This window comes from Anser anser (genome assembly GCF_964211835.1).
Source record: "Anser anser genome assembly, chromosome: 10".
Taxonomy (NCBI): Eukaryota; Metazoa; Chordata; class Aves; order Anseriformes; family Anatidae; genus Anser; species Anser anser.
The window spans coordinates 11184585-11205317 of record NC_139730.1 but is presented as its reverse complement, the minus strand read 5'-3'; the positions used below and the strand labels follow the sequence as shown (position 1 = coordinate 11205317).

At 58.3% G+C, this 20733-nt stretch overlaps 2 protein-coding genes across 8 annotated transcripts in view; one reads left to right on the top strand and one right to left on the bottom strand.

Moving 5' to 3' along the window:
* The window catches only part of ALPK3 (alpha kinase 3), a 34210-nt gene extending 28687 nt beyond the window's left edge, over nt 1-5523 (top strand). Inside the window, 8 exon segments of the mRNA XM_083849630.1 lie at nt 203-350; nt 1810-1937; nt 2209-2244; nt 2352-2626; nt 2966-3054; nt 3284-3501; nt 3702-3750; nt 3910-5523. Of these exon segments, the coding sequence (XP_083705756.1) occupies nt 203-350; nt 1810-1937; nt 2209-2244; nt 2352-2626; nt 2966-3054; nt 3284-3501; nt 3702-3750; nt 3910-4231 (1265 nt within the window). The 3' untranslated portion in view covers nt 4232-5523.
* A 228-nt stretch (nt 5524-5751) lies between these two features.
* LOC310904616 (sodium/nucleoside cotransporter 1-like) lies at nt 5752-17858 on the bottom strand. Of its 7 annotated transcripts, none has more exons than XM_083849631.1 (18): nt 16601-17858; nt 15281-15404; nt 15107-15204; nt 14910-15001; nt 14284-14473; nt 13786-13927; nt 12917-13030; nt 12446-12523; nt 12056-12136; nt 11625-11705; nt 11366-11491; nt 10038-10168; nt 9661-9829; nt 9283-9480; nt 8755-8836; nt 6857-6955; nt 6385-6496; nt 5752-6091 (listed from the first exon to the last, which is right to left on the bottom strand). In XM_083849631.1, exons 2-18 carry the CDS (start codon nt 15362-15364, stop codon nt 5974-5976), a joined length of 1995 nt encoding a protein of 664 aa, XP_083705757.1. In that variant the 5' UTR covers nt 15365-15404; nt 16601-17858; the 3' UTR covers nt 5752-5973. The 7 variants fall into 7 exon arrangements, with proteins under 7 accessions (XP_083705757.1, XP_083705758.1, XP_083705759.1 ...); XM_083849632.1 differs by having other exon boundaries at nt 15281-15371; XM_083849633.1 differs by lacking the exon at nt 13786-13927 and having other exon boundaries at nt 14346-14473.
* Nucleotides 17859-20733: the final 2875 nt, after the last annotated feature.

The window sequence follows — 20733 nt, the reverse complement described above, 5'->3', positions numbered from 1 at the left end:
GTACCACTTACATCCCATCATATTTAGAGCTCCGAGACCTTCTCTGGGAAAGCAACGTTGTACCAGGCGACGCTGTGCTGATGTACTTGTGATACCCACCACCTAAGTCCGATGCAGCAGCACTGGGGTAGGCTGGCCTGTCCCCAGAGCTGCAGCCAGCATTGTGTGTCTCACCATCAATCTCTTTGCACCCTGTCCTTAGCTCCACAGGTGATTCGTAAGATCAGGGCTGAACAATTTTCCGATGCATCAGGAAACCTGAAACTTTGGTGCCAGTTCTTCAATATTTTGAGTGATTCTAAGCTGATGTGGTACAAGGACGAGATCCCTGTAGCAGAAGCACAAAGGAGGTAACCTGCCAGCTCCACTTCATTGTAGTCCTTGTGCATAGCCCTGGGTTCATGTGTTAAATCCAGCTCTGGCCATTGTGTTTACTGCGGTAAAGGTGCCCCTTTTCTTAAGGCTGCATGGGAAGCTCGTTGCATGGCACGGTACATTGTGAACTTTATTTGCTCAGTGCCCTGGGAGGGAGGATTGCTCGGACAGGGAACTGCTGCCCTACTTGTCCTACTGATGCTTCATCTAGAGTCTGGCTCAAGGGCTGATGCTTTGAGTCACGGAGCCCAGGGGAGGGCAGGGGCTGATCCAGACCTTGGAGAGGGCAGGGAAAGTGTTGTGCCCATCTCAGAGCTTGAAAGCTGGGAGCAAACTACAGAACTGGGACCCCAAGTGATACAGGGGAGGGGAGGGCTGGTAGCTGTGCTGGGAGGGCCTGCACACTGCACTTCCATGCAACCAACACTGGCAAGCACCAAAGGAGAAAAAAGTAGCTCTGGTTTTGCTCTCCCTACCCCTTGCCACTGCCCTTGCACAGGAAAAGAACTTCTGTGTGGCTTGTATCTGGGATGCTCCTTTGGGTGTGTTATGGAGAACAGCTTGTGCTCAAGCCCAGGTGAGCTCTCGCTTGTGTGAGAACATCATCCACATTGGATGAGATTTGCCTGATGCCTCTAGGAGTCATGTGAGTGAGGATCCTTTAAAATGGGCAGTCAGAAAGAGATGCTTCTGGGGCACCAGTAATGTCCTGCAGCAGATACTTGAGCTGAGGCAGATGGACTAGGAGTGTCCGTTTCCTTCTAGCTGAACAGTGTGGCCAGCTCAGCCGTGGGTCTCGGAATGAAAGTCTCACCTCCTTCCTCTGCAACCTGTTATCCCTTGCCAGTTCACGCTGGCCATGCAAGGCAGAAACGGGCTTTTGGTTCTTGTGGGGACCAGTCTGCCCGGTGTGCTGCCACCTTGGCCAGGGGATGCCAGCCCAAAGCTTGGTTCTGCAGTTTCATGTTTTATTGGTTCCTTGGAAAGGGAGAGGTTGCAGGGTGGGGAGTAGCGTCTGCCCTCACTCCTGAATGGCTGAAAACGTGGCAGGAAGCTGGACACCTCTGTGTTCGGCTTCCAGCTATCTCATCCAGACAAGCATTTATTAGCCAGATACAGCCCTGACCTAGCCACACTCAGAGGCAACCACCTTTATCAGCATGTAGCCCAACCCTGGCCAGAGTTTGCAGGGCTTGCCTGGGAGATGTGCACGTCCGTGAGTATGAAGGGCAAGCCTCCTGATGCCGTGAGGTGCCAGGGGAGCAGCTAGGATGCTCCTGCCTTCCTGCATGCCCACAGGCTGGCTTCCTTTCCAGCCCTCTGCCTGCCCTCCAAGGTCAGCACGGTGCCCACCGCAGCACCCTGGCTGGTGACGGGGCTCCAGGTGTCCCCGTGCACTGCATGAGGCTGACACCTTGCTCTGATTTCTTCCAGTGCTGGCGATGAGGGCCAGGCAGCCTTGGCCATCGTGCAGGCATCCCAGAAGGACTGCGGGGTCTACCGCTGTGTGATCAGCAATGAGTACGGCACTGACTCCACTGATTTCCTGCTCAGCCCAGAAGGTGAGGAGCCTTCAGCAGCCTGGTGGGCTCTTACAGCTGCCGGGGTGTGCGGTGGGGTGGCACGGCGAGCCACAGGGAGGGTTTGGTGCTGGGCTGCAGAGCGGGAGCCCTGCAAGCCACCTTGGCAAGGTGCATCTGCCTCCACGTGCTGCTTTGTGAGCAGTTCATGCCTTCCTCCTTGCCATCCCTCCGTGTGGAAGTGCGTGGGCCCTGAGGCAGGATGGGATCCTGGGTGAACCCTGACTCCTCTCCTGCTTTGTGTCTCCTCCAGTGCTGTCAGGATTTATCTTGCGGGAAGAGATCGAAGGTAAGGGTGATGTGCTGACAAGCTGCTGCCCCCACCACCCCACCTTGCTGTGGTGTGGGCAGGACGTGCCTGCGTTGTCCCTTCTCACCAGCTCTTCCCTCCACCAGTTGGAGAGGAGATCGAGATGACGCCCATGGTGTTTGCAAAGGGCTTGGCTGACGCAGGCTACTGGGGGGATAAGTTCTTCGGGCGTGTGGTGAGTGAGGACATGGAAGTGGGTGCTGGCTTCCTGCGCAAAGCCTGCCGTGCCAGAGCCATCTACGGCCTAGAGCCCATCTTCGAGTCCGGCCACACCTGCGTCATCAAAGTGCACAATTTTATTGTCTTTGGGACCAAGAATGAGAACAGCCTCATCGAGAAGAACTATGATATCACCATACAGGTGGGCACTGCAGACTGGCACTCTTGTGGGGATACCCCACTTTTTCCTCATCTGTTGGCACCACGGTCCCCAGCTCTATGCCTGCCTTCTTTATTTCCTTCCAGTTTTTGAATGCTTTGGATGGGTCAAGCCATATCCCTGTGGGCTTCAGCCCTTCTCTCTGAGCAACGCAGAGCTGCTCAGAGCTTTCCTGACACTTGTCCTTTGACTGCTGGGACAGGGGAACAACTGGGAGCGGGCCCAAGGGATGCTTTCCCGGGAGGGGGGTCCCAGGGCTTTGTTGCAGGCTGGTTGGCACAAGGAGGGACAGGGCCCTGACTCTCCTGCTTGAATCTCCAGGAATGTAAAATCCAGAACTCTAGCCGTGAGTACTGCAAGATCTTTGCTGCTGAGGCACGAGCCGTCCCTGATTTTGGAGCAGTGCCTGAGTAAGTAGGGTGCTGCAGCCCCTTGGGCTTGACAGTGGGGCAGAGCTTCTTGGGAGATGGTGGGAGGGTTCTCCATGGGGCACTGGGGACATACCAGAGGGCAGCAACTTCTCCTGCTCTCAAGCAGGAGACATTTTGGGGGAAGGCAAAAGCCAGAGACTGATGTGTGGATCTCCATTTGCTGAGCTGGGAAAGCTGGTGCTTACCCCAGCTGTGTGTTACCACACAGGATAATTCCTCTGTACCTGATCTACCGACCGGCTAACAACATCCCTTACGCCACAATGGAGGAGGATCTGGGTGGGCCCTGTGAGCAGTACTGTGTCACCGAGAGAGATGGCAGCTTGGTGGCACGAGGCACCTCAGAGATTGTGCTCAAATGCTGTGCCTTCCAGCATTGGGTATACCAGTGGACGAATGGAAACATCCTTGTGACTGACATGGAAGGTAAAGGGATATTCCCACCCAATTCCCGTGGCCCTTCACCACTCATGGGCTTGCAAAAGGAGGAGAACTAGCCCCAGCCTTGCCCTCCTGACTGTTTCCCTATGTGCCTTGGAGCCCTGCTTCAAGGGTGATGAGCTGCCCTTGGCTCCAGTGCCCATCCTTGCCTGGGCAGGGACTGGTTGTCCTCCCTTTCATTGCAGGAGTGGGCTGGAAGATGACCAACGTGCGGATAGCTACCAACCTCAAAGGGTGAGTGACCCTCCAGATGGTGGCATGGGGTGGCCTCAGGCTGTCCCCAGCTCCGCTGCTGGCGTGGGGCACGATAGTAAGCGTGGCCGGGCTCCATCCTCGCCATCCGGTGGGACGTCTCCGAGCACGAGGTGAGGCTGAGTGTGTCTGTGTTGGCAGGTACCAGGGGCTGAAGGAAAGCTGCTTCCCCTCCCTGTTGGAGCAATTCGCAGCCACTCACCAGTGCAACCATTACTGCAGCATCCTGGGCCTGAAGACTCTGGAGCCGGCCAAACCCAAGGGCTCCAAGAGCCCCTCCACAGGCAGGAAATCAACCCAGTCCAGCCCCCAGCTTCCGAAGAAGGGGATGGCGAGTCCCCAGGGCACCCGGAAGGCTACTGTGAGCCCCAGGAGCTCCCGGAGAGCAGTGGAAGCAGGGGAGGCCCAAGCAGCCTCCAAACTCAGGTCTGGAGAGGGCAGCGGGTCTGGTTGCCCGCAGTAGTCGGAGCTGCGGCCGTGGGGACCCCCGCTCCGCCCACCAGCCCAAGCAGCCGGAGGGCAGCGTGCGACTGCGTGCTGCAGCTGCTCTCATCCCTTTGCTCCTGCCCCGGCTCATCACGTTTGTGTTGTGTGGTGTGTGCTAGCGCAAGCCACTCGACTGGCTTCGCAGCAGGGCCGGCACAGCTGCGGGCATTGCGGCACCCACCCGTGGGCCCCCTCTCACAGACCTCTCTGTAGAAGCTGCGTGGGGCTGTGCACGCCCTTGCACTGGGACTTGCTTTCCACTCCTGCCTCTTTCCATTTGGCTTGCTTGAACTGGTGCATTCAAGACATGGGCCGTCAGACCAGCTGCCTCAGGCTTTGCCTATACCGTGCCCCATTCCTGGCGGTGCCCCAGCGCTCCCCTGAGCTGAGCAGGAGTATGGGCTCTCCTCCTGGCTCCCAGCTCTTTTCTGCTCCCCCAGCACGTGTCACCACTCCTGTCCCTCTTCATGTCCTCCGTAAAGCCCAGACAGTGCTCGGTGTCAGGGGTGTGAACCAAACCAGAGCCTGACTGGTCCTTTGCATGCTGATTTAAATTGTTTTGCTGCAGTGGGGTTTAGCGGTGAGCTGCAGCACTTGTGCTTGCCTGCTGCTATTGCTTGGGGCTCTGGGGTGCAGGCCAGCCCCGTGGCAGGGTGCTGGTGTCAGTGCCAGCAGCTGCATGGGGCCAGAGTTGCACCCCTCTCCTGGCCTCCCTGGCCGGGTGGATGCTGAGGGCGGTGGTGCTGCTACAGGTAAGGATGCTCTACCTCACATGGGGCGCCCAGGAGCGGGCAATGCTGGCCGCGTGTGGTTAGCGTCACCCCCGCTTGGCGCAGTTACCCCAGTGGCAGTGTCTGCCCCTGTCCCTGCTGCCCTGGTGCCAGACAGAGGCCAGTTCTGGGCCCCAGGGCCGTGTGCTCTGGCCGTGGTGGGAGGCATCGACGAGTGGGCAGTGGTGCTCCTGCTGCGAAGTAAAGCTCCCCACAGTGGGACAAGCCTCCTTCGTCCCACCCCATCACCTTCCCTAGGGCTTTGGAGAGGCGTGCTGGGTGACAGCAGTGCCACACCTAAGCATGGCGAGGGTGGTGGCATCTGAAACGGTGACTCGCTGCAGCCTGGCAGAGGAGGGAAGGGGCTGGGCCGGGAGTGAGGTGTGCTCCAGTGCCCTGGTGCTGTCGTCAGATCATTGTAAAATAATGGTGTACATACATGGCCGCCTTGGCAAATGGGTGTGCTCGAGTGCAATAAAGTGAGAAGGACTGGCCTGTTCCCCGGCGCTGTGGTCGCTATGGAAAAGATGAACCCAAGCACGGCGGGACGGGGAGGCTTGTGTCTGGGGAAGGAAGCAGCTTCAGCTGACAGCTTTACCCCATCTACGCCTGTTGTGGGGAGAGGAGAGGGGCTGGGGCTGGGGCTGGGCCCGGGCCCTGAAGCTGGCACCTGGTGGAGGCTCGGCTTGCAAGGTTTGCAGCAAGAAACAGCCATGGGGAGCTTCAGTCATGGGTACGTACAGCCTGAGGTTTATTTTGGAGCAGTTCCCCTGTGTCCAGGGGCCAACACCCAGGGCTGCTGGTTGCAAGGTGCATGGTGCTGTCTTTCATCACTGGAGTGGAGAAGACCAGACACACGTATCCATGCTGGTTTTTTTCGTGCCTCTGGGCCCGCCCGTGCAGACCCCGATGTCTCTTCGAGCCGGCAGCAGCCTGTGAGTTTCAGAGTTCACCATGTGCAGGATGTGTGGTTGTAGTGCCCGCAGCACTGCGTCAGGCATCGCATGCTCTCCGCCTGGCCATCCCAGACTCCAGTGAAGGAGAGTGTCCCGTTCTCCAGCACCGTGCTGAAAGGAGAGAGAGGCACGGTCAGGCCTAGAGCCACCCTACCACCCCCATCCCAAAACTGATGGTTCAGAGGCTCATGCCGGGCTCCTCATCCTCCCAGATGAGAGAGCCAGAGAGCTGGCTTGCTGGGTGCCCACTGTGCCCAGCTGCCTGAGGGTGAAGGAGATGGGATGTGCGGGCGAGCTACACGAGCCAGCCCCATCCCAGCCCTGTCTGCCACCCCCATGCACACGGGTCCCCAGGCAAGACCACATAGCTCCAGACCCTTCCCAGGGCCTGGCCACACACCCACCTAGCAAAGAGTTGCTTGCAGCACGTGTATATGGGGTAGCTGGTAGAGGTGAAGTTGGCGGTGCTGAGGAAGGTCACGCAGTCGCTCACCTCCTTTGGCATGTACATGAGGCCTGCGGGACAAGGCCTCGTGGTTTGGTCTCTGAGGGACCACACACTCAAATCCCACACCCTGACCAAGCTTGCACACCCAGCCCCATGCACCACATCCTCCCAGCTGGCTGCAGCAGCGGGAGCTCCTCACAGTGCCTCAAAATCCACCCTTGAAATATCCCAGTTGCAGCCCAGATGAGGGTGAGGAGCCCCAGCAGAGCAATGGGATTTGGGGGATGCTGACAAACTGCCGCAGGGGGGAGAGAGCAGAGGGTTTGGAGGCCCTGTCAGAGCCGTGGGGGCGGCAGCCAGCCTTCCTACACCTGCACCAGCATTCGTAGGGGTGTTCAGCCCTTCGCCCGTTCTCCCCAGGGACCTACCTGCCAGGCAGGAGTTGAGCATGGAGACGCAGATGCCGGTGAGCAGCGCTCGCAGCACAACGGAGGCAAAGTCGCCCTTGCGGTGGGGAACAAGGGAGGCTGCGGGGACAAAGCAGAGAATAGGGCAAGTCGGATCCTTGCTCTGCTTCTGGCCCCAGTCAGGGACACAGAAGAGACATGTCCCAGGTCCCCATCTGGCTCTGCCATCCAGTGCCCTGCCCAACCACGCTGGTGTAACATCGTGTTTGGTGGTCCTGGCCATGGCCCAGCCTGTCTGCCCAGCCTGTGGTGGGGGGTGTTGGCAGAGTGCCGTGCCCGCCCTGCACCCGTGAGGGATCAATCAGAGCCCTTTGGGCTGGAGTCTCTGTTCCTTGTTTTGAACTTTGGACTTTTAACCTCTGTTCATGGCGACACCTCAGCTTGTGGGATGTGCAGGTGACCTTGCCCATGGTACCCTGCAAAATCATCTGTATCTCATGTAAGGGCAAGCAGGGCAAGCAGGCGATCAGGCCCAGTCAGCATGGGTTTATGAAAGGCAGGTCCTGCTTGACGAACCTGATCTCCTTCTATGACCAAGTGACGCGCTTGGTGGATGAGGGAAAGGCTGTGGACGTGGTCTACCTTGACCTCAGTAAGGCTTTTGACACCGTTCCCCACAACATTCTCCTCAAGAAACTGGCTGCTCGGGGCTTGGACTGGCGTACGCTTCGCTGGGTTAGAAACTGGCTGGATGGCCGGGCCCAGAGAGTTGTGGTGAATGGAGTCAAATCTGGTTGGAGGCCGGTCACTAGTGGAGTCCCCCAGGGCTCGGTACTGGGGCCGGTCCTCTTTAATATCTTTATCGATGATCTGGATGAGGGCGTCCAGTGCACCCTCAGTAAGTTTGCAGATGACACCAAGCTAAGTGCGTGTGTCGATCTGCTCGAGGGCAGGAAGGCTCTGCAGGAGGATCTGGATAGGCTGGAGCGATGGGCTGAGGTCAACTGTATGAAGTTCAACAAGGCCAAGTGCCGGGTCCTGCACCTGGGGCGCAACAACCCCAAGCAGAGCTACAGGCTGGGAGATGAGTGGCTGGAAAGCTGCCTGGCCGAGAAGGACCTGGGAGTATTGGTGGATAGTCAGCTGAATATGAGCCAGCAGTGTGCTCAGGTAGCCAAGAAGGCCAACGGCATCCTGGCCTGTATAAGAAGCAGTGTGGCCAGCAGGTCGAAGGAAGTGATTGTGCCCCTGTACTCGGCTCTGGTGAGGCCGCACCTCGAGTACTGTGTTCAGTTTTGGGCCCCTCGCTACAGGAAGGACATGGACGTGCTCGAGCGAGTCCAGAGAAGGGCGACCAAGCTTGTGAGGGGTCTGGAGAACAAGTCTTACGAGGAGCGGCTGAGGGAGCTGGGGTTGTTCAGCCTGGAGAAGAGGAGGCTCAGGGGCGACCTCATCGCTCTCTACAGTTACCTGAAAGGAGGCTGTAGAGAGGTGGGGGTTGGTCTGTTCTCCCACGTGCCTAGTGACAGGACGAGGGGGAATGGGCTAAAGTTGCGACAGGGGAGTTTTAGGTTGGATGTTAGGAAGTACTTCTTTACCGAAAGGGTTATTAAGCATTGGAACGGGCTGCCCAGGGAGGTGGTGGAGTCACCATCCCTGGAGGTCTTTAAAAGACGTTTAGATGTAGAGCTTAGGGATATGGTTTAGTGGAGTACTTAGTGTTAGGTCGGAGGTTGGACTCGATGATCTTGAGGTCTCTTCCAACCTAGAGAAATCTGTGAATCTGTGAATCTGTAAGTCCCATTCCTTAGCTGCGTGCTATCAGAGACTGAACGCTGAGGCTTGAAGGCAGCAAACTCCTCCCGCCCACAGGTCCCACTGCCCCATGCCCAAGCCCCCAGGACGTGGGTCACACTCACTCAGGCCTCCCAGCATGATCCCGATGGAGCTGAGGTTGGCGAATCCACAGAGTGCAAAGGTGGTGATGGTCTCGGCACGCTCCTGGAGGGCACAAAGGCAGGGGACAATCACCTCAGCCCAGCAGCAGCCCCACAGCACCCTGTGCTGAGCACCGTGTTGTAGCTCCCAGCCCAGCTAGCCGGGATGGAGATAAGTCCCCACCCCAATCCTTTCTACTTCAGCCTTTTTTTTTTGCAGCAAGGAGGTAAGGGAGGGACAGCCTGCTTGTGGAAGAGGTCGGGCTGGCACCATGGGGGAGGCCCTACAGCATCATGATCTGCCCTGCCGGAGAGCAGAACCAGTGGGACGTGACTTCATTGGGTCCTTCAGGATGACCCCGAACCCAGTAGTGAGTGGGACATTCAAGTCTAGTTGGCTGTAGGTGTCCTCCCATCCCCCTAACCATCACCCCCCATGCCAGGCCCCGTGCCCCGTTTCAGCTGGCTCCATCACTGCCCTATGCCCGGCAGGGTGGCAGTTGCCCTCACAGATATCCATTGCTTCTGGCCCCCGTTCCACTCCTCCAGGCCTTCCAGCCGATTCTTCTTGTATGTGGCCAGCTGCTGGTATGCCACGAACTCGTTCAGGAAGATCTTGATCCCCAGGAGCTCGGCCACCACTGGTGAGTCTGCCCAGTCTGCCCCCATGAGAAAGGCCACGGGCATGAGGACGTAGGAGCAGATCATCTGGGAAGAGCGCGCCAGGAGGGAGCAACGCAGAGCTGAGCCTCTGCGTAGCCCCCAGCTTGGGCACCCGCCGCCAGCGTTTGCCAAGCACCAGCAAGGTGAACGCTAGGCAAGGAGGGGTCTCAGCAGTCTACTGAGGCAGCGGGCAAAGGTGGGGATGGGCAGGGGGTTTGGGGATACCTGAAAGGAGAGGCCTTTGATGTTCACCATCTCCCCGAACCAGAGTAAGGCAGCATTGATGAACTCCAGCACCGCCAAGAAAGCGATGAGGTTGGCCGCGATGTTGGCCACGAGCCCCACCGAGGCAGCAGCCCCGCTGCTAGCAGCTTCCAGGATGTTCTGCTCTTCCCTGGGAGAAAAAAGACCCAGACAGGCTCACGTGGCCAGGCATCTCCAGTGTAAGGTTGGTCTTGCTCTGTGGATGTACTGCGCTGTCTGCACGCCACAGGGTCTCCCAACCTTCTGCCACCTGCGATACCCGAATTACTCCCGCAACTTCCCTGCTGTGGCAGGAAGTGTGCGCGACCCCACTGCCCCATCCCTCTGCTCCCACTCACCCGCCGGAGATGTGGATGCTTTCTTTGCCCTTGAACTTGGACTCTTCCACCTCAGGGTAGACCAGTTTGGACATAGCGAGGGCACAGGGTGCAGCCATCACGGAGGCCGCAATCAGCGATGCTGCGTCTATCTGCAACAGGCAGACCGTGGGCTCAGGCGCTGCACCTCCGTGCAAGGCTGCACAGGGCTGCCCCAGGACATGGCCAGCAAGGGCCAGCAACACCTGGAGCAGTGCAGGGCTCTCTGTTTGCTCAGGGTCGGAAAATGTCTCTGCATTTCCCATCTTGGCCATTGAGAGTGTGTAGGTCTGGATGGAGACATTGCTGGAGCCGCAGCAGTCATAACCTCAGAGATGTTAATCTGTTGTTGTCTGACTTAATCTTGATGATTTTTGTCCCCTCCCTGTCCCTTTCTATCATTATCAGAGCCGTAAGTTGTGCAACATTGTGAACTTCTACCCCCGACGAACAGCCAAGCTCCCAGCAGGAGCAGTGTATTACCGTAACAGCCTTGTCTCACCCCTCCCCTGCCCTCTGCGTGGCAATTTCTCATTTCTCTGTCCTTTCACCCTTGGCTCCCTCCTTAAGGAGCCTAATTAATGTTTAAATAGCAGTAGCTCAGCCAGAAGGTCAAGGGGAAGGTTTATTCCCCATTATGGAGCACTGATGAGGCCACATCTGGGCACCACGTCCATCTCTGAGACAACGATGAACTGGTGAGAGCATTCCCAGAGGGCTGCGGCACAGGACAGCCAAGGAGATGCTGGAGGAGCTGGGCTTGTTCGGCTGGGAGAAAAGAGAGCCGAGCAGGTGGGAGCTGCAGTTCCCATGTACTTTAAAGGGGGCTGAAGGGAAGACACTTCTCAGAGGTGCCTGGTGAAAGGGCGAGAAGCACAGTACAGGTTGCAGTGGGGAAATTCCTGCTGGACATAAGGAAAAAATTGTTCCCAGTGAATTGGGGCATCTGTGGGGCAGACAGGAGAGGTGTGGGGGGGTGATGATAACCTGGATGAGCATCCTGCTCGGGCTTTGCCATTACCCAGTCTGGGCAAGAGGGTGGACCAGAGACCTCCAAAGGGGTCTTCCAGGCTAAATTATTCCCTGATTCAATGAGAAGATTTACCCTGATTGCTGTGGGAGGGTCCCTAGCAGAGCTCTGGGGTTTTGGCGAGGCCAGCAGAAGTGAGGTGAGACTGGGCATGGAGGCCCCTTGCCCCCTATGGAAGAGGACCACAGTGGGTCTTTTTCCCCCACAATCTGAGGGCAGTTCTGGCATGTCAGGACCCCTGAGCAGGGAAAACGTGGCTTATATCTGCCCATGCACTCACCCCAAAGGATATATAGGCTCCCATCACGCTGCCTGCAATGGTGGAAAAGCCCCCAGTCATCACAGCATGAATTTCTGAATAGGTCATGTCCGCAAGGTACGGGCGGATGAGCAGTGGGGCTTCGGTCTGTGTGAAAGAAAAGCCTCTGTTGTCACCATGCAGGGCTGTAGGTCTGCTGGGAAGGGAGGAGAAGACCTTTCCTCTGGGGCAGGCTCAGCTGCAAGGATTGAGGAGCTACATCTCCTGCCCAGAGCCTTACCTGTCCCACAAAAATGTTCCCCGCCACGCTCAGGGTCTCAGTAGGGGTGGTGCCCATTGAGATCTGAAGCAGCCAGGAGATCTGGGGAAAGACAAGGCCACTGTGTTCCCAAAGGCTCCTGACACCCTACCACCCACCCTGTGAAGCAGAGCACTGTTTGGTCCTCCAGCCTGCCCTTGCCAAGCTGCATGGTGGTGATCTCCAGAAGTGCCCAAAGACCAACTAGCATCATCAACACCAGGGCTGGGCTTTCTCAGGAAGATGTGCACAAAAAAGGGGTCCTGTGTCTATCATTTTAGCAGGACAAGTCAAACCAAATTAGCACCATCCCAATTTTCCAGGGATATCCATCAACTTTTCATTGTGGCTGCAGAAACCACCAGCTCCTTCTCCTTTCCACCACCATCACAGAGCTAGACACGAGGCCCTACCTTCAGGATGAGCCACTGCATGGCACCGAGGTAATAGAGGATGGACATCACACAGCTGAAGAAAACAACGATGGGCAGAGTCTGCAAACGAGACACCAGGGTGCAGGATTAAAGCGCATCTAAGTACACTTGGGGACCAGGCTCCCCTGCCACATGGGCTGGGCATAGCATGGTGTTGCATATCCAGCCCACGCTATTGGGGTGCCACAACACTGGGCCAGGCCAGCAGGAGAGACAGGGACCAGTATAAATTCCCCATGGCTCTGAGGAGGTCCATGGGTGGGAACAAAGCTAAGGGAGACCCATCCTTGAGCTGGCTGAGCTCTGGACAAGGCCAGAAGAAAACCAGGCTCTGCCTCTCCCTCCCCACATCCCATTCCCCAAGCTGACCTGAAAGGCAAAGACTTCTTCAACGAGCGTGTTCCCAAAGACAAAGACGGAGCCAGCTTTGGTGTAGCCCAGGAAGATCTGCAATTGGGGATGTCGTATGGTAAGAGGGAGATCTCCATGAGCTCTTCCCCTGACGTCTGTCTTCTGCCTAGCAGGTGACTGCCCCCGCAATCCCACAGCTAGATTCATTGCCCCAGCAGATAAAGACCCTGTGAAACCTAAGCTGGGGATAGTGGTGGGGTGTCCCTGAGGCACGGGGCACTACTCCAGCCTGCAAGGGACACTGTGCCAAAGGGCCTGGGCTGTGCCACAGAACCAGGAAAGAGCTGGCTTTTCTCCAGTCTCATTAAGAATGCTGGCGTGCATTCCCTGCCACTCCTCCAGCCCATGCCACGCTCAGCTCTACTTACTGGTCGCAAGGGGAGCTACCTGGAGGGCTTAAGGATGGGATGGGGTGAGCAGAAACAGTACCTGGATCTGGTCACCCAGCCACTGGAAAGCTTGGATGCCAGGGGTTGTTCGGAGGATGAAGAGTCCAATTAAGAATTCCAAGGCAAGACCCCAGAAAACAGCTCTCCAGGACACCTGGGGACCAAGAGTAGAATGAGGACCAAAGTGTTACCAAAGCCTACACACTTACCTCTCTGGCTTCCTGCCCTTTCAGTAGCTCTTGGGTGATGGTCATGGGGATGCTATTTGGCAGAAATCCCCTCAGAAACCAGGTTGGTGATAGAGGAAGGAGACAAGTTGGTGGGAGTCAGGAAATGGCTGGTGAAATGTAACCTTCCAGGCTTGCCAGGGAGGAGAAGAGCAGTGGAGACCTTCTTGTGGTAGTACAGACCCCCTAGAGCAAAACTGCCTGTTCACTAACACTTTGGAGGAAGGGGATGGAGGGATTGCCCAAAACATTGAAAAGGGCAGGGTTGGAAACCCCTGGGACTTCAATCACTTCTGCCCCTCCACCCACAGGCACCTGAAGCTCAGGTACGGGTCTGGTTCTGGGTCTCTGGGTCTGCCCCAGTACGAAAGACATGGTGGAAAACAGGATGGGGGTACCACGGGGGAGCCCTGGGTTGAGCAGCAGGCAGGAGAGCAGTATGGTGGCTTTGGGGCTCCAGCCATCCAGCCTGGGCTCTGCTTCCCAGGCTGTGACCAGCTCTGCCCAGGGGCCCTGCTGGGTTTTTGTGTCCTCCAGGGAGCCTGTGGACTTCTCCCCTGCTCCAGCCATGGGCCATCAGGGGATGATAATGGGAAAGAAGCATTTGTTCCCCACATCCTCCTCAGCTCTCAGTGCTGGGTGGCCACCTCTTGTGAGGCCATGCCACACCTGAAACACATACTGCGCTGTGGTGCTTGGAGAAGATGAACAGAAACAGCAAAATAAAGCAGAAGCCAGCTAATGAGATGAGCTGCTCTGGATTTCTGGCGGTGTCCAAAGCCAGCCACGTGACCAGGCCGCCCAGGAGGACCACGCTCAGCAGCCTGCAAAGTAAATCCCAGACTGTCACAGAGAGGAAGTCCCCATGAAGGCAGGAGCTAATTGTGCGGGAGATGTCACCCTATGGGACATGCATCTGATGAAACCTGGGGCTCAGATGCAAATGAGGGGTACAACTAGCCGTCAGGCTACTGAGGTAGAGAGGTGGCGGCAAGCCATTTCTGCCATGGCTTTTACGTGGCAGGGCCGTGCCTCATCACCCATGAGGTGCCTGCACAACACCAGGGCACATGCCCAGTGCCACCAGCTATCGGTCACGCCTGCCCCGCTCTGGCCGGACGACCACAGGATAGGGGACCCAGGCTCTGGGGAGATGCGGCCCTGTCTCTTCCTCACTCACCATTTCAGCCATGGCCAGGACTTTTGGAAGCATTTCTGAACGGGGCTGAGGAGCAGCAATACCTTTGCCCCACAGTACTTCTTGAAGAGGCTCCATAAGATGAAGAAGACAACCACAGCAGTTATGATGAGCAAGGCAAGGGCTCGCTGGAAGTTGAGCCAACAGGCCGCAATCAGGTAGCACAGGTAGGCTGGAGAAGGCACGCAGGGGGTCAGAAACATCAGGACCATAGGGATTCACAATACTAACTGTGGCAAACAGTGAGGTCTGTTTCCTCAAAACATCCTTCCCTGGCCACCCTTGAGGCTCTCGTTTATGCGTGGGGAGGATTTAGGTAGCACCACCTGAGCAGCTAGGCTCCTTGGTGACAGCATCTCAGCTGTCTGGGTGCACACGGAGTGAGAAGAGGCCGAGCAAACTCTTTGTGTAAGTGGAGAAAGGGGAGGACAGTGAGGTACAGGTAGCTCTCATGGACAGGAGCAGCGGGGTGAGGGGGACTTGGACAATGGGGCTGGTGAGCATAGACACAACCTCCATGTGAGCAGTGGTGCCTGGTGCTCAGAGGCTGGGGGCACAGCCAGCCCAGGGGATGTGGAGATGGGGTCTCAGTGCTGGGAAGTCCTCACCTGCTCCAAGGATCCCCCAGAAGACCATCCGCAGTACCTTGGCATGAGCCTTGCAGAAGCGCTTTGCCTTGGATGCTGGCTGCAGAGCCTTCCTGGGGAGAGTCACACACCATTTATCCTGAAGATCAGCCCAGTTTCGGACTTGCTATGACCACTGGAAATACTTTACATGCACGAATCTACAGGGGTTATCCTACCTGCAGTATGAGGAGACTCTCCCTTTCCCTTCTCCTCGCCTTTCCTCCTTGCTCCCACCACGCGGACCATCATGGTCCTCATGGAGTCTCTCCTCACCCTGGAAAACATTGTTAGCTGGAGCACCCCAAGCTGCTCCTGTGGCCCTGTGGGAGGGGAAGGGGGGGGGGGGTTACCAGGGATTCGAAAGCTGGGTTGTCTATGCCCTTCTCAAAGTTGTCCAGGGATATCTGGTTTTCTTCCATCTCCTGGTGCGCCATTGCTTCACTGCATTAGAGAAACAGCACGACGAGGGACCATCTGGCCAGGGAGAGAAAGCTGGAATCAGTTCTGGGAGGGACAAATATCTGACCCCTGATGACAGTTTGGGGTCTCTGAGGAGAACACCCTTTGTAGTTAGCATTCAGAGCATCTCCTGCTCCAACAAAGCACCAGACCATCCCGTGGTGTCCTCAAGCCATGGGACTGGTGCGCTGGCTTGCTTGTTCTCCTGTAACTATGGGAGGGTCCTTGCTCTTCCATGCTTCCGAAGAATTACAGGAGAGGATTAGACCCCAGCAATGCTGCAGGAAGAGCTAGCACCCCTCCTCCAAGGTGGAGAAGATGTTTGCAAAAATGTTGTGGGGGTTTGCGAAAAATAAGAGTGGTCGCATGTCCCATCAAGAGCTCTTGGAGCACCCGTGTCCTTCAGACGAGGATAAGGAAGGTCTTTTCCTGATGGTAACTAGTACAGCACAGGAGTGATGGGTAGGAGTAAACTGTGATTTGCATGGGGACTAGTCCTAAAGGAGGATTGTACTGGGAGAACTGGTCCAGCAAAGCTAGAAGAACCAGTGTTCCCACCAGTGCAGGGCTCCTTGCAGCATCTCGTTTGGGCACCCTCCCGCTATCTCTACCTGGAGAAGAACAGGGGAAGTGCAGAGAGCAGAGAAGTCACAGAGAAGGCAGCGGGTGACTGCAGGAGCACTTTTGCGTGAGGACAGAGGGAATGGCGAGGAGTCCTTGCTCTGGAGGTGTGTGTGTCAGGACGGCAAGGACAAGGCGGAGAGGCCAGGCTCACACCTCGCTTCCCACAGCGCAAGAATCGGGCTCCATCAAGGACAGCAGGCCCCCTCCAGCCCAGGGACCCCCCCCAGCACCTCCCAGTCCCAGGGTCTGGGGACCCCCTCGGGGTTTCCCCAGTGCTCCCAGCTCCCCCCAGAGCCGCAGGCACTTGTACCCTGAGGCAGGGGGGTTCCAGTGCCCACTCCCCTCCCCCAGTGGCTCTGCTGCCTTTTATTTTGCCAAGGCCGCCTTGGCCGCCCTCCTCCCTGGGAGTGGTGCCGGGTGGGCAGGCAGACAATCAACACCCCCCTCCCATGCCCCCTGTGCCCCCTGTGTGGGGACATGGTGCCCCCCGTGGTCCCCGCCCGGCCGTGGGACAGCGCAGCCACGCGTAGGGCCCTCGTCCATGTCCCCCACCCCAGTCCCCGTGCCCACCGGGCCCCAGCGCTCACCCGCCAGCCCCGCAGCTCCGGCCTGGTGCCGTGCGGTTACGGATTAACAGCTCAGTCCAAAGAGCTGGGTCAACCCATAGCGATAGCTCGGCTCCTCCCGGGCTCACGCCCTGGCACCCGGCCCTGGCTGCACCCGTCAGCCGCGAGGGTGCTCGGAGGAGCGCGGCGGGGCAGCCACGGCAGCACCCTGCGGCCAAACCCCTGCGGTGCTCCCGTCCCAGCAGGGAGCTTTGCAGGAAGCGAGCTGGAAGAAGAAACGCCGGGAAAAAAATTCTAAAAGGGTGCTAGGCAGAGGGATGCGGCGGCGCGAAGTCGCGTTAGGCGGAGGGACGCAGGGTGGACGGCCAAAGCCTGGCTTGGAAACAACTTTTCAAGGCAGGACGTTGCAGGGTGCGCCCCCGCGGGCACGCACGGCGCCGGCATCGCCCCGCTGCGCCGAGTGCCCGCTGTCGTGGTCAGCCCCGAGCGGCAGCGGCGGGGGTTTTGCACCTCCCGGGCACGGGCCGCAGGGAGCCGGGCCGCCAGGCGCTGCCCGCAGGGGGCCCGCCCGGCCCCGCCCCCCCCGCGCTTAACAGCGCGCCCGGCGAGCTCGGCGCCCAGAGCCCCGGTAGCGCGCCGTGATCGTATAGTGGTTAGTACTCTGCGTTGTGGCCGCAGCAACCTCGGTTCGAATCCGAGTCACGGCATCGCCCCGGCGGTACCACGGCACACGGGCTCCGATATTTTCTTTTTCTTTTTTTTCTTTTACTCATTCCTCTGCTTTCAACATGCGCCAGCGCGCCCCTAATCGCATCGCCCCCGTCGCGCCTTGCACGCCCGTCCCGCGCGGTTCACACGATTTTCGCTATGGGGAGCCCCGCGGCGGTGGCGCGGCCTCGGGGGCCGGCGGGGGGCCTGGCTCCGGTCCCCGGCCGTGCCCGGCAGCTGCGGCAGGGCCCCCGGGCGCCTTCCCCGGCCTCGGCCCGGCCCCGCAGCCCCCGGCGAGGCGGCGGAGGGAGCCGGCGGGGGTAGCGGTGGCGGCGGGGGGAACGAGCGAAAATCGTGCAAAAAGCGGGGCGAAAGTGTAAAAGGCGAACGCGAAGGGCGCGCTGGAACGTGTGGGGAAGTGAGCGGAATAAGGGGAAAAAAAGAGAGCCCGTGTGCCGTGGTACCGCCGGGGCGATGCCGTGACTCGGATTCGAACCGAGGTTGCTGCGGCCACAACGCAGAGTACTAACCACTATACGATCACGGCGCGCTACCGGGGCTCTGGGCGCCGAGCTCGCCGGGCGCGCTGTTAAGCGCAGGGGGCGCTGAGCTCACGGCGGGGCGGGCCGAGAGGCGTTGCCATGGCGACGCGGGGGGGGGAAGGGGGCGGCCCCCTCCTCCGCTGGGCCGTGTGCGCCTGCGCGCCCCGCGCGGCCGTGCCCTCAGCGCCGTGTGGGCTGGTGGCGGTGGCGGTGCTGGGGTCTGTCACAGCGTTGTCACGTTCATAACAACCATCTAGTTCTGGTTGGATTTGATAAAACCAAGGCTCCCAACAAAGGAGCTCTGCGTCAGAGGAGGCGCTCCTCTCGCTCCGTGCCTGCACACCAAAAGAGCTCGGAGGTGTGAAGGGAGATGGAACGGGCCTTTTCCGGCCCCCCTTTGCCCACGTCCATCTCCTTCTTTCCTCAGCCTCTGCTGTTAACGTGCCCCAGGCCCTGGTGTATGTGCTGGTCCCTCAGTGGCAGAGGGAACCGCTGCGTCTCCACAACACCAAACCCGGGAGCTGGTGGATGAGGGGCTCTCTGGTGGTATCTCTGAATGCCCCGCGTGTCTGGGTGGCTGTTGGCCGCCTCCTGCCCCAGCGCTGCCTTTCACCTTCCCTTGTCTGCACCCAAAGGGTCCCGGTCCACCCCTCCCGCAGGGCTACAGGGGTGCTCCTGCTCATCTGTGGCCAACCTTGTCGCCATCTGTGTCCTCATGCTGGGCCTGGAGTGGGTGCAGCATGCCTGGTGAGAAGTGTGTGTGTCTGCTCTCATGACTGGCGAGTTTAACGCTGTCGTCAGCCCCACGGAGACACGAAGATACAAAGACAGGACAGGCGTCACTGAGCGGTGGAGGTGGGGTCATCACAACCCCTGAAACTCAAGGCATGGGATAGTGGAGGGAGAAGTCCTTGTCCTGTTCTGTGCCTGGCCTCTTGTGCTTTCTTCCACACCCAGCTGGTGGTGGCACAATGTCACTGAGCTGGGTTTGTCACAGGGACAGGACAAGCTTGGCTCCACTGCGTCAGTGGCCTGCTGACACACGTGGCCCTGGGCAATTGCTGTGTTGGACCAGCGCGGCTGTGGTGGGGAAGAAGCAACCAAAAGAGAAGGTGGGATGGTGTGGAGATGCAGAGCATCTCTGGCAGGACATGCTGTCTGTGCCTGGTGGGGATGGAGGACCTCCAGCGATGCACGCAGCGAGCAGGGGATTCCTCCCTGAGCGTGGTGTCCACCAAGGCCTTGATCCTGATTCTCAGCCTGAGCTGGGCGTTCGCCCGGCTGCACGCTGGGTGCTGCACACTCGGTGTGCATGGTGCTGGTTTCTCTGCAGGCAGGAAGGAGGTGGCGGGGCTCATGCTTCGGATGCTCGGCTGTCAGAATAACAATGATCTCAGCTGCTGGAACAGACACCACCGAGATAAACACTGTGGTGATAAGGAGGAATCAGCCAAACATGGAAGTGATCAGGGAGGTGGCGAGTGGATGTGGAGATAAGTCAGGGCCTGGCAGGTGTGGATAAGGAGGTGTGAAGCTGCTGCCACCCGTCACTGGCAGTGGTGGGGCTGTCCCAGCACAGCTTCCTGCCCATGGGATGCCTTCCCCAGTGGGATTTGGATGTGAGCACTCCTAAAGAAATCATGCCGGGTTTTCGGGACCCCAACAGGTTTTTTACTGCGTAGTTTTGTCCACAGGATGTTGCTGATCTCCCTGGGTGGTTTGGACCTGCCAAGGCATGTAGGGGAAAAGGGGCGCGTGGTATGGGGGGACTGTCCATCTGCTGGGTGACCTGGTCCCTTTGGCCTCTGCTCAGCACCTGGGCAGCATGCTTGCTCCAGGCAGGCTCCTGAGCTCTACCCATCCTCTGTGTCCCTCGGTGGCTTTCCTCCACGCCATCTGATGCCTGTGGGCTGTGTTTGAAAGGATTTTAGAGGTGCCTTCAATGTCGAAATGCTGGTGCAGCCAGGCAGAGCACTGCCAGGCCCAAACGTTGCCACTCCGTGGCACAAACATAAATCTTCCGGCTGGCACAGGGACAAGAGCAATTCATCACCGTGCGGCTGTCTCAGCTGCTCTGCCCCTACAGCGGCCTCTCCAGCTGTTCCCTCACTGGGGCAGCCCCCCACCTGCTTTCCCCACCTCAGGGAGGCAGAGCCTTCCCCACCGCTGCCTCTTTCAGTCCTGAGCCTGCCTCAGATCCCCAAAACATCCCCAGGAATGGTGCCGGTGCCCGGGGAAGCAGGAGGGATGGCCAGTGCTGTGAGGAGGAACTCCAGCCTTTCCTGGTGATATAGAACCACGCACTGATGCAGGCCATCACCATCGTACTCATAGGCCATAAATGCAGCTTAAAATTTGCAGGGTGCAGCAGCAAGGAGAAAGGTCTGGGATGATTTTGGAGGCAAAGGTTAAGGTGGGATTTGGGAGGTGAAGGAAAGCACGTCTGTGAGATGTGTGAGCGGTACAAACAACCTGACGTGGTTCTGTCCCCACCGTCCAACTCCCCATTTCCTTTTAGCTCTAAGATGTGTGCTGAGAACTGAAGGAGAAGGACTCAAGCTTTTCTTGATAGGAATTTTCAGCTGTGGTTCTCTTGAGAGGCTTTATGAGCCCACAACAGTGCATGAGATGTTCTCCTGGTTCTTCCAAGCCCTGACTAAAAAGACCTTTTTCCAGTTTAACCGTGCTATATAGGGCAGGCAAACAGGCTACATCAGACTGATTTTGTGCTTTCCTCTGTCTGGGATCTCCTTCCTTGGCTCCGATCTCCAGAGATCAAGGCAAATGGTCCCCAAAATGCATGGAGTAGGGATTCCCCAGGGCTGTTGCTTCTGACCTGCAGGGAGCACAAAGCTCCTTGAGCCCTTTCACGGTGGGTCCAGCCTCCAGCGGGAGCTGGGATGT

Bases quoted from the DNA above. Each gene is read 5' to 3' on its own strand.
- LOC310904616 (XM_083849631.1), bottom strand. From the start codon at position 15,364: ATGGCGCACCAGGAGATGGAAGAAAACCAGATATCCCTGGACAACTTT. The intron at 15,205-15,280 runs GTAACCCCCCCC...AATGTTTTCCAG, and splicing joins ACCCAGCTTTCGAATCCCTG to GGTGAGGAGAGACTCCATGA. The intron at 10,169-11,365 runs GTGAGTGCATGG...TGCCTGTTGCAG, and splicing joins GAGCCTATATATCCTTTGGG to ATAGACGCAGCATCGCTGAT.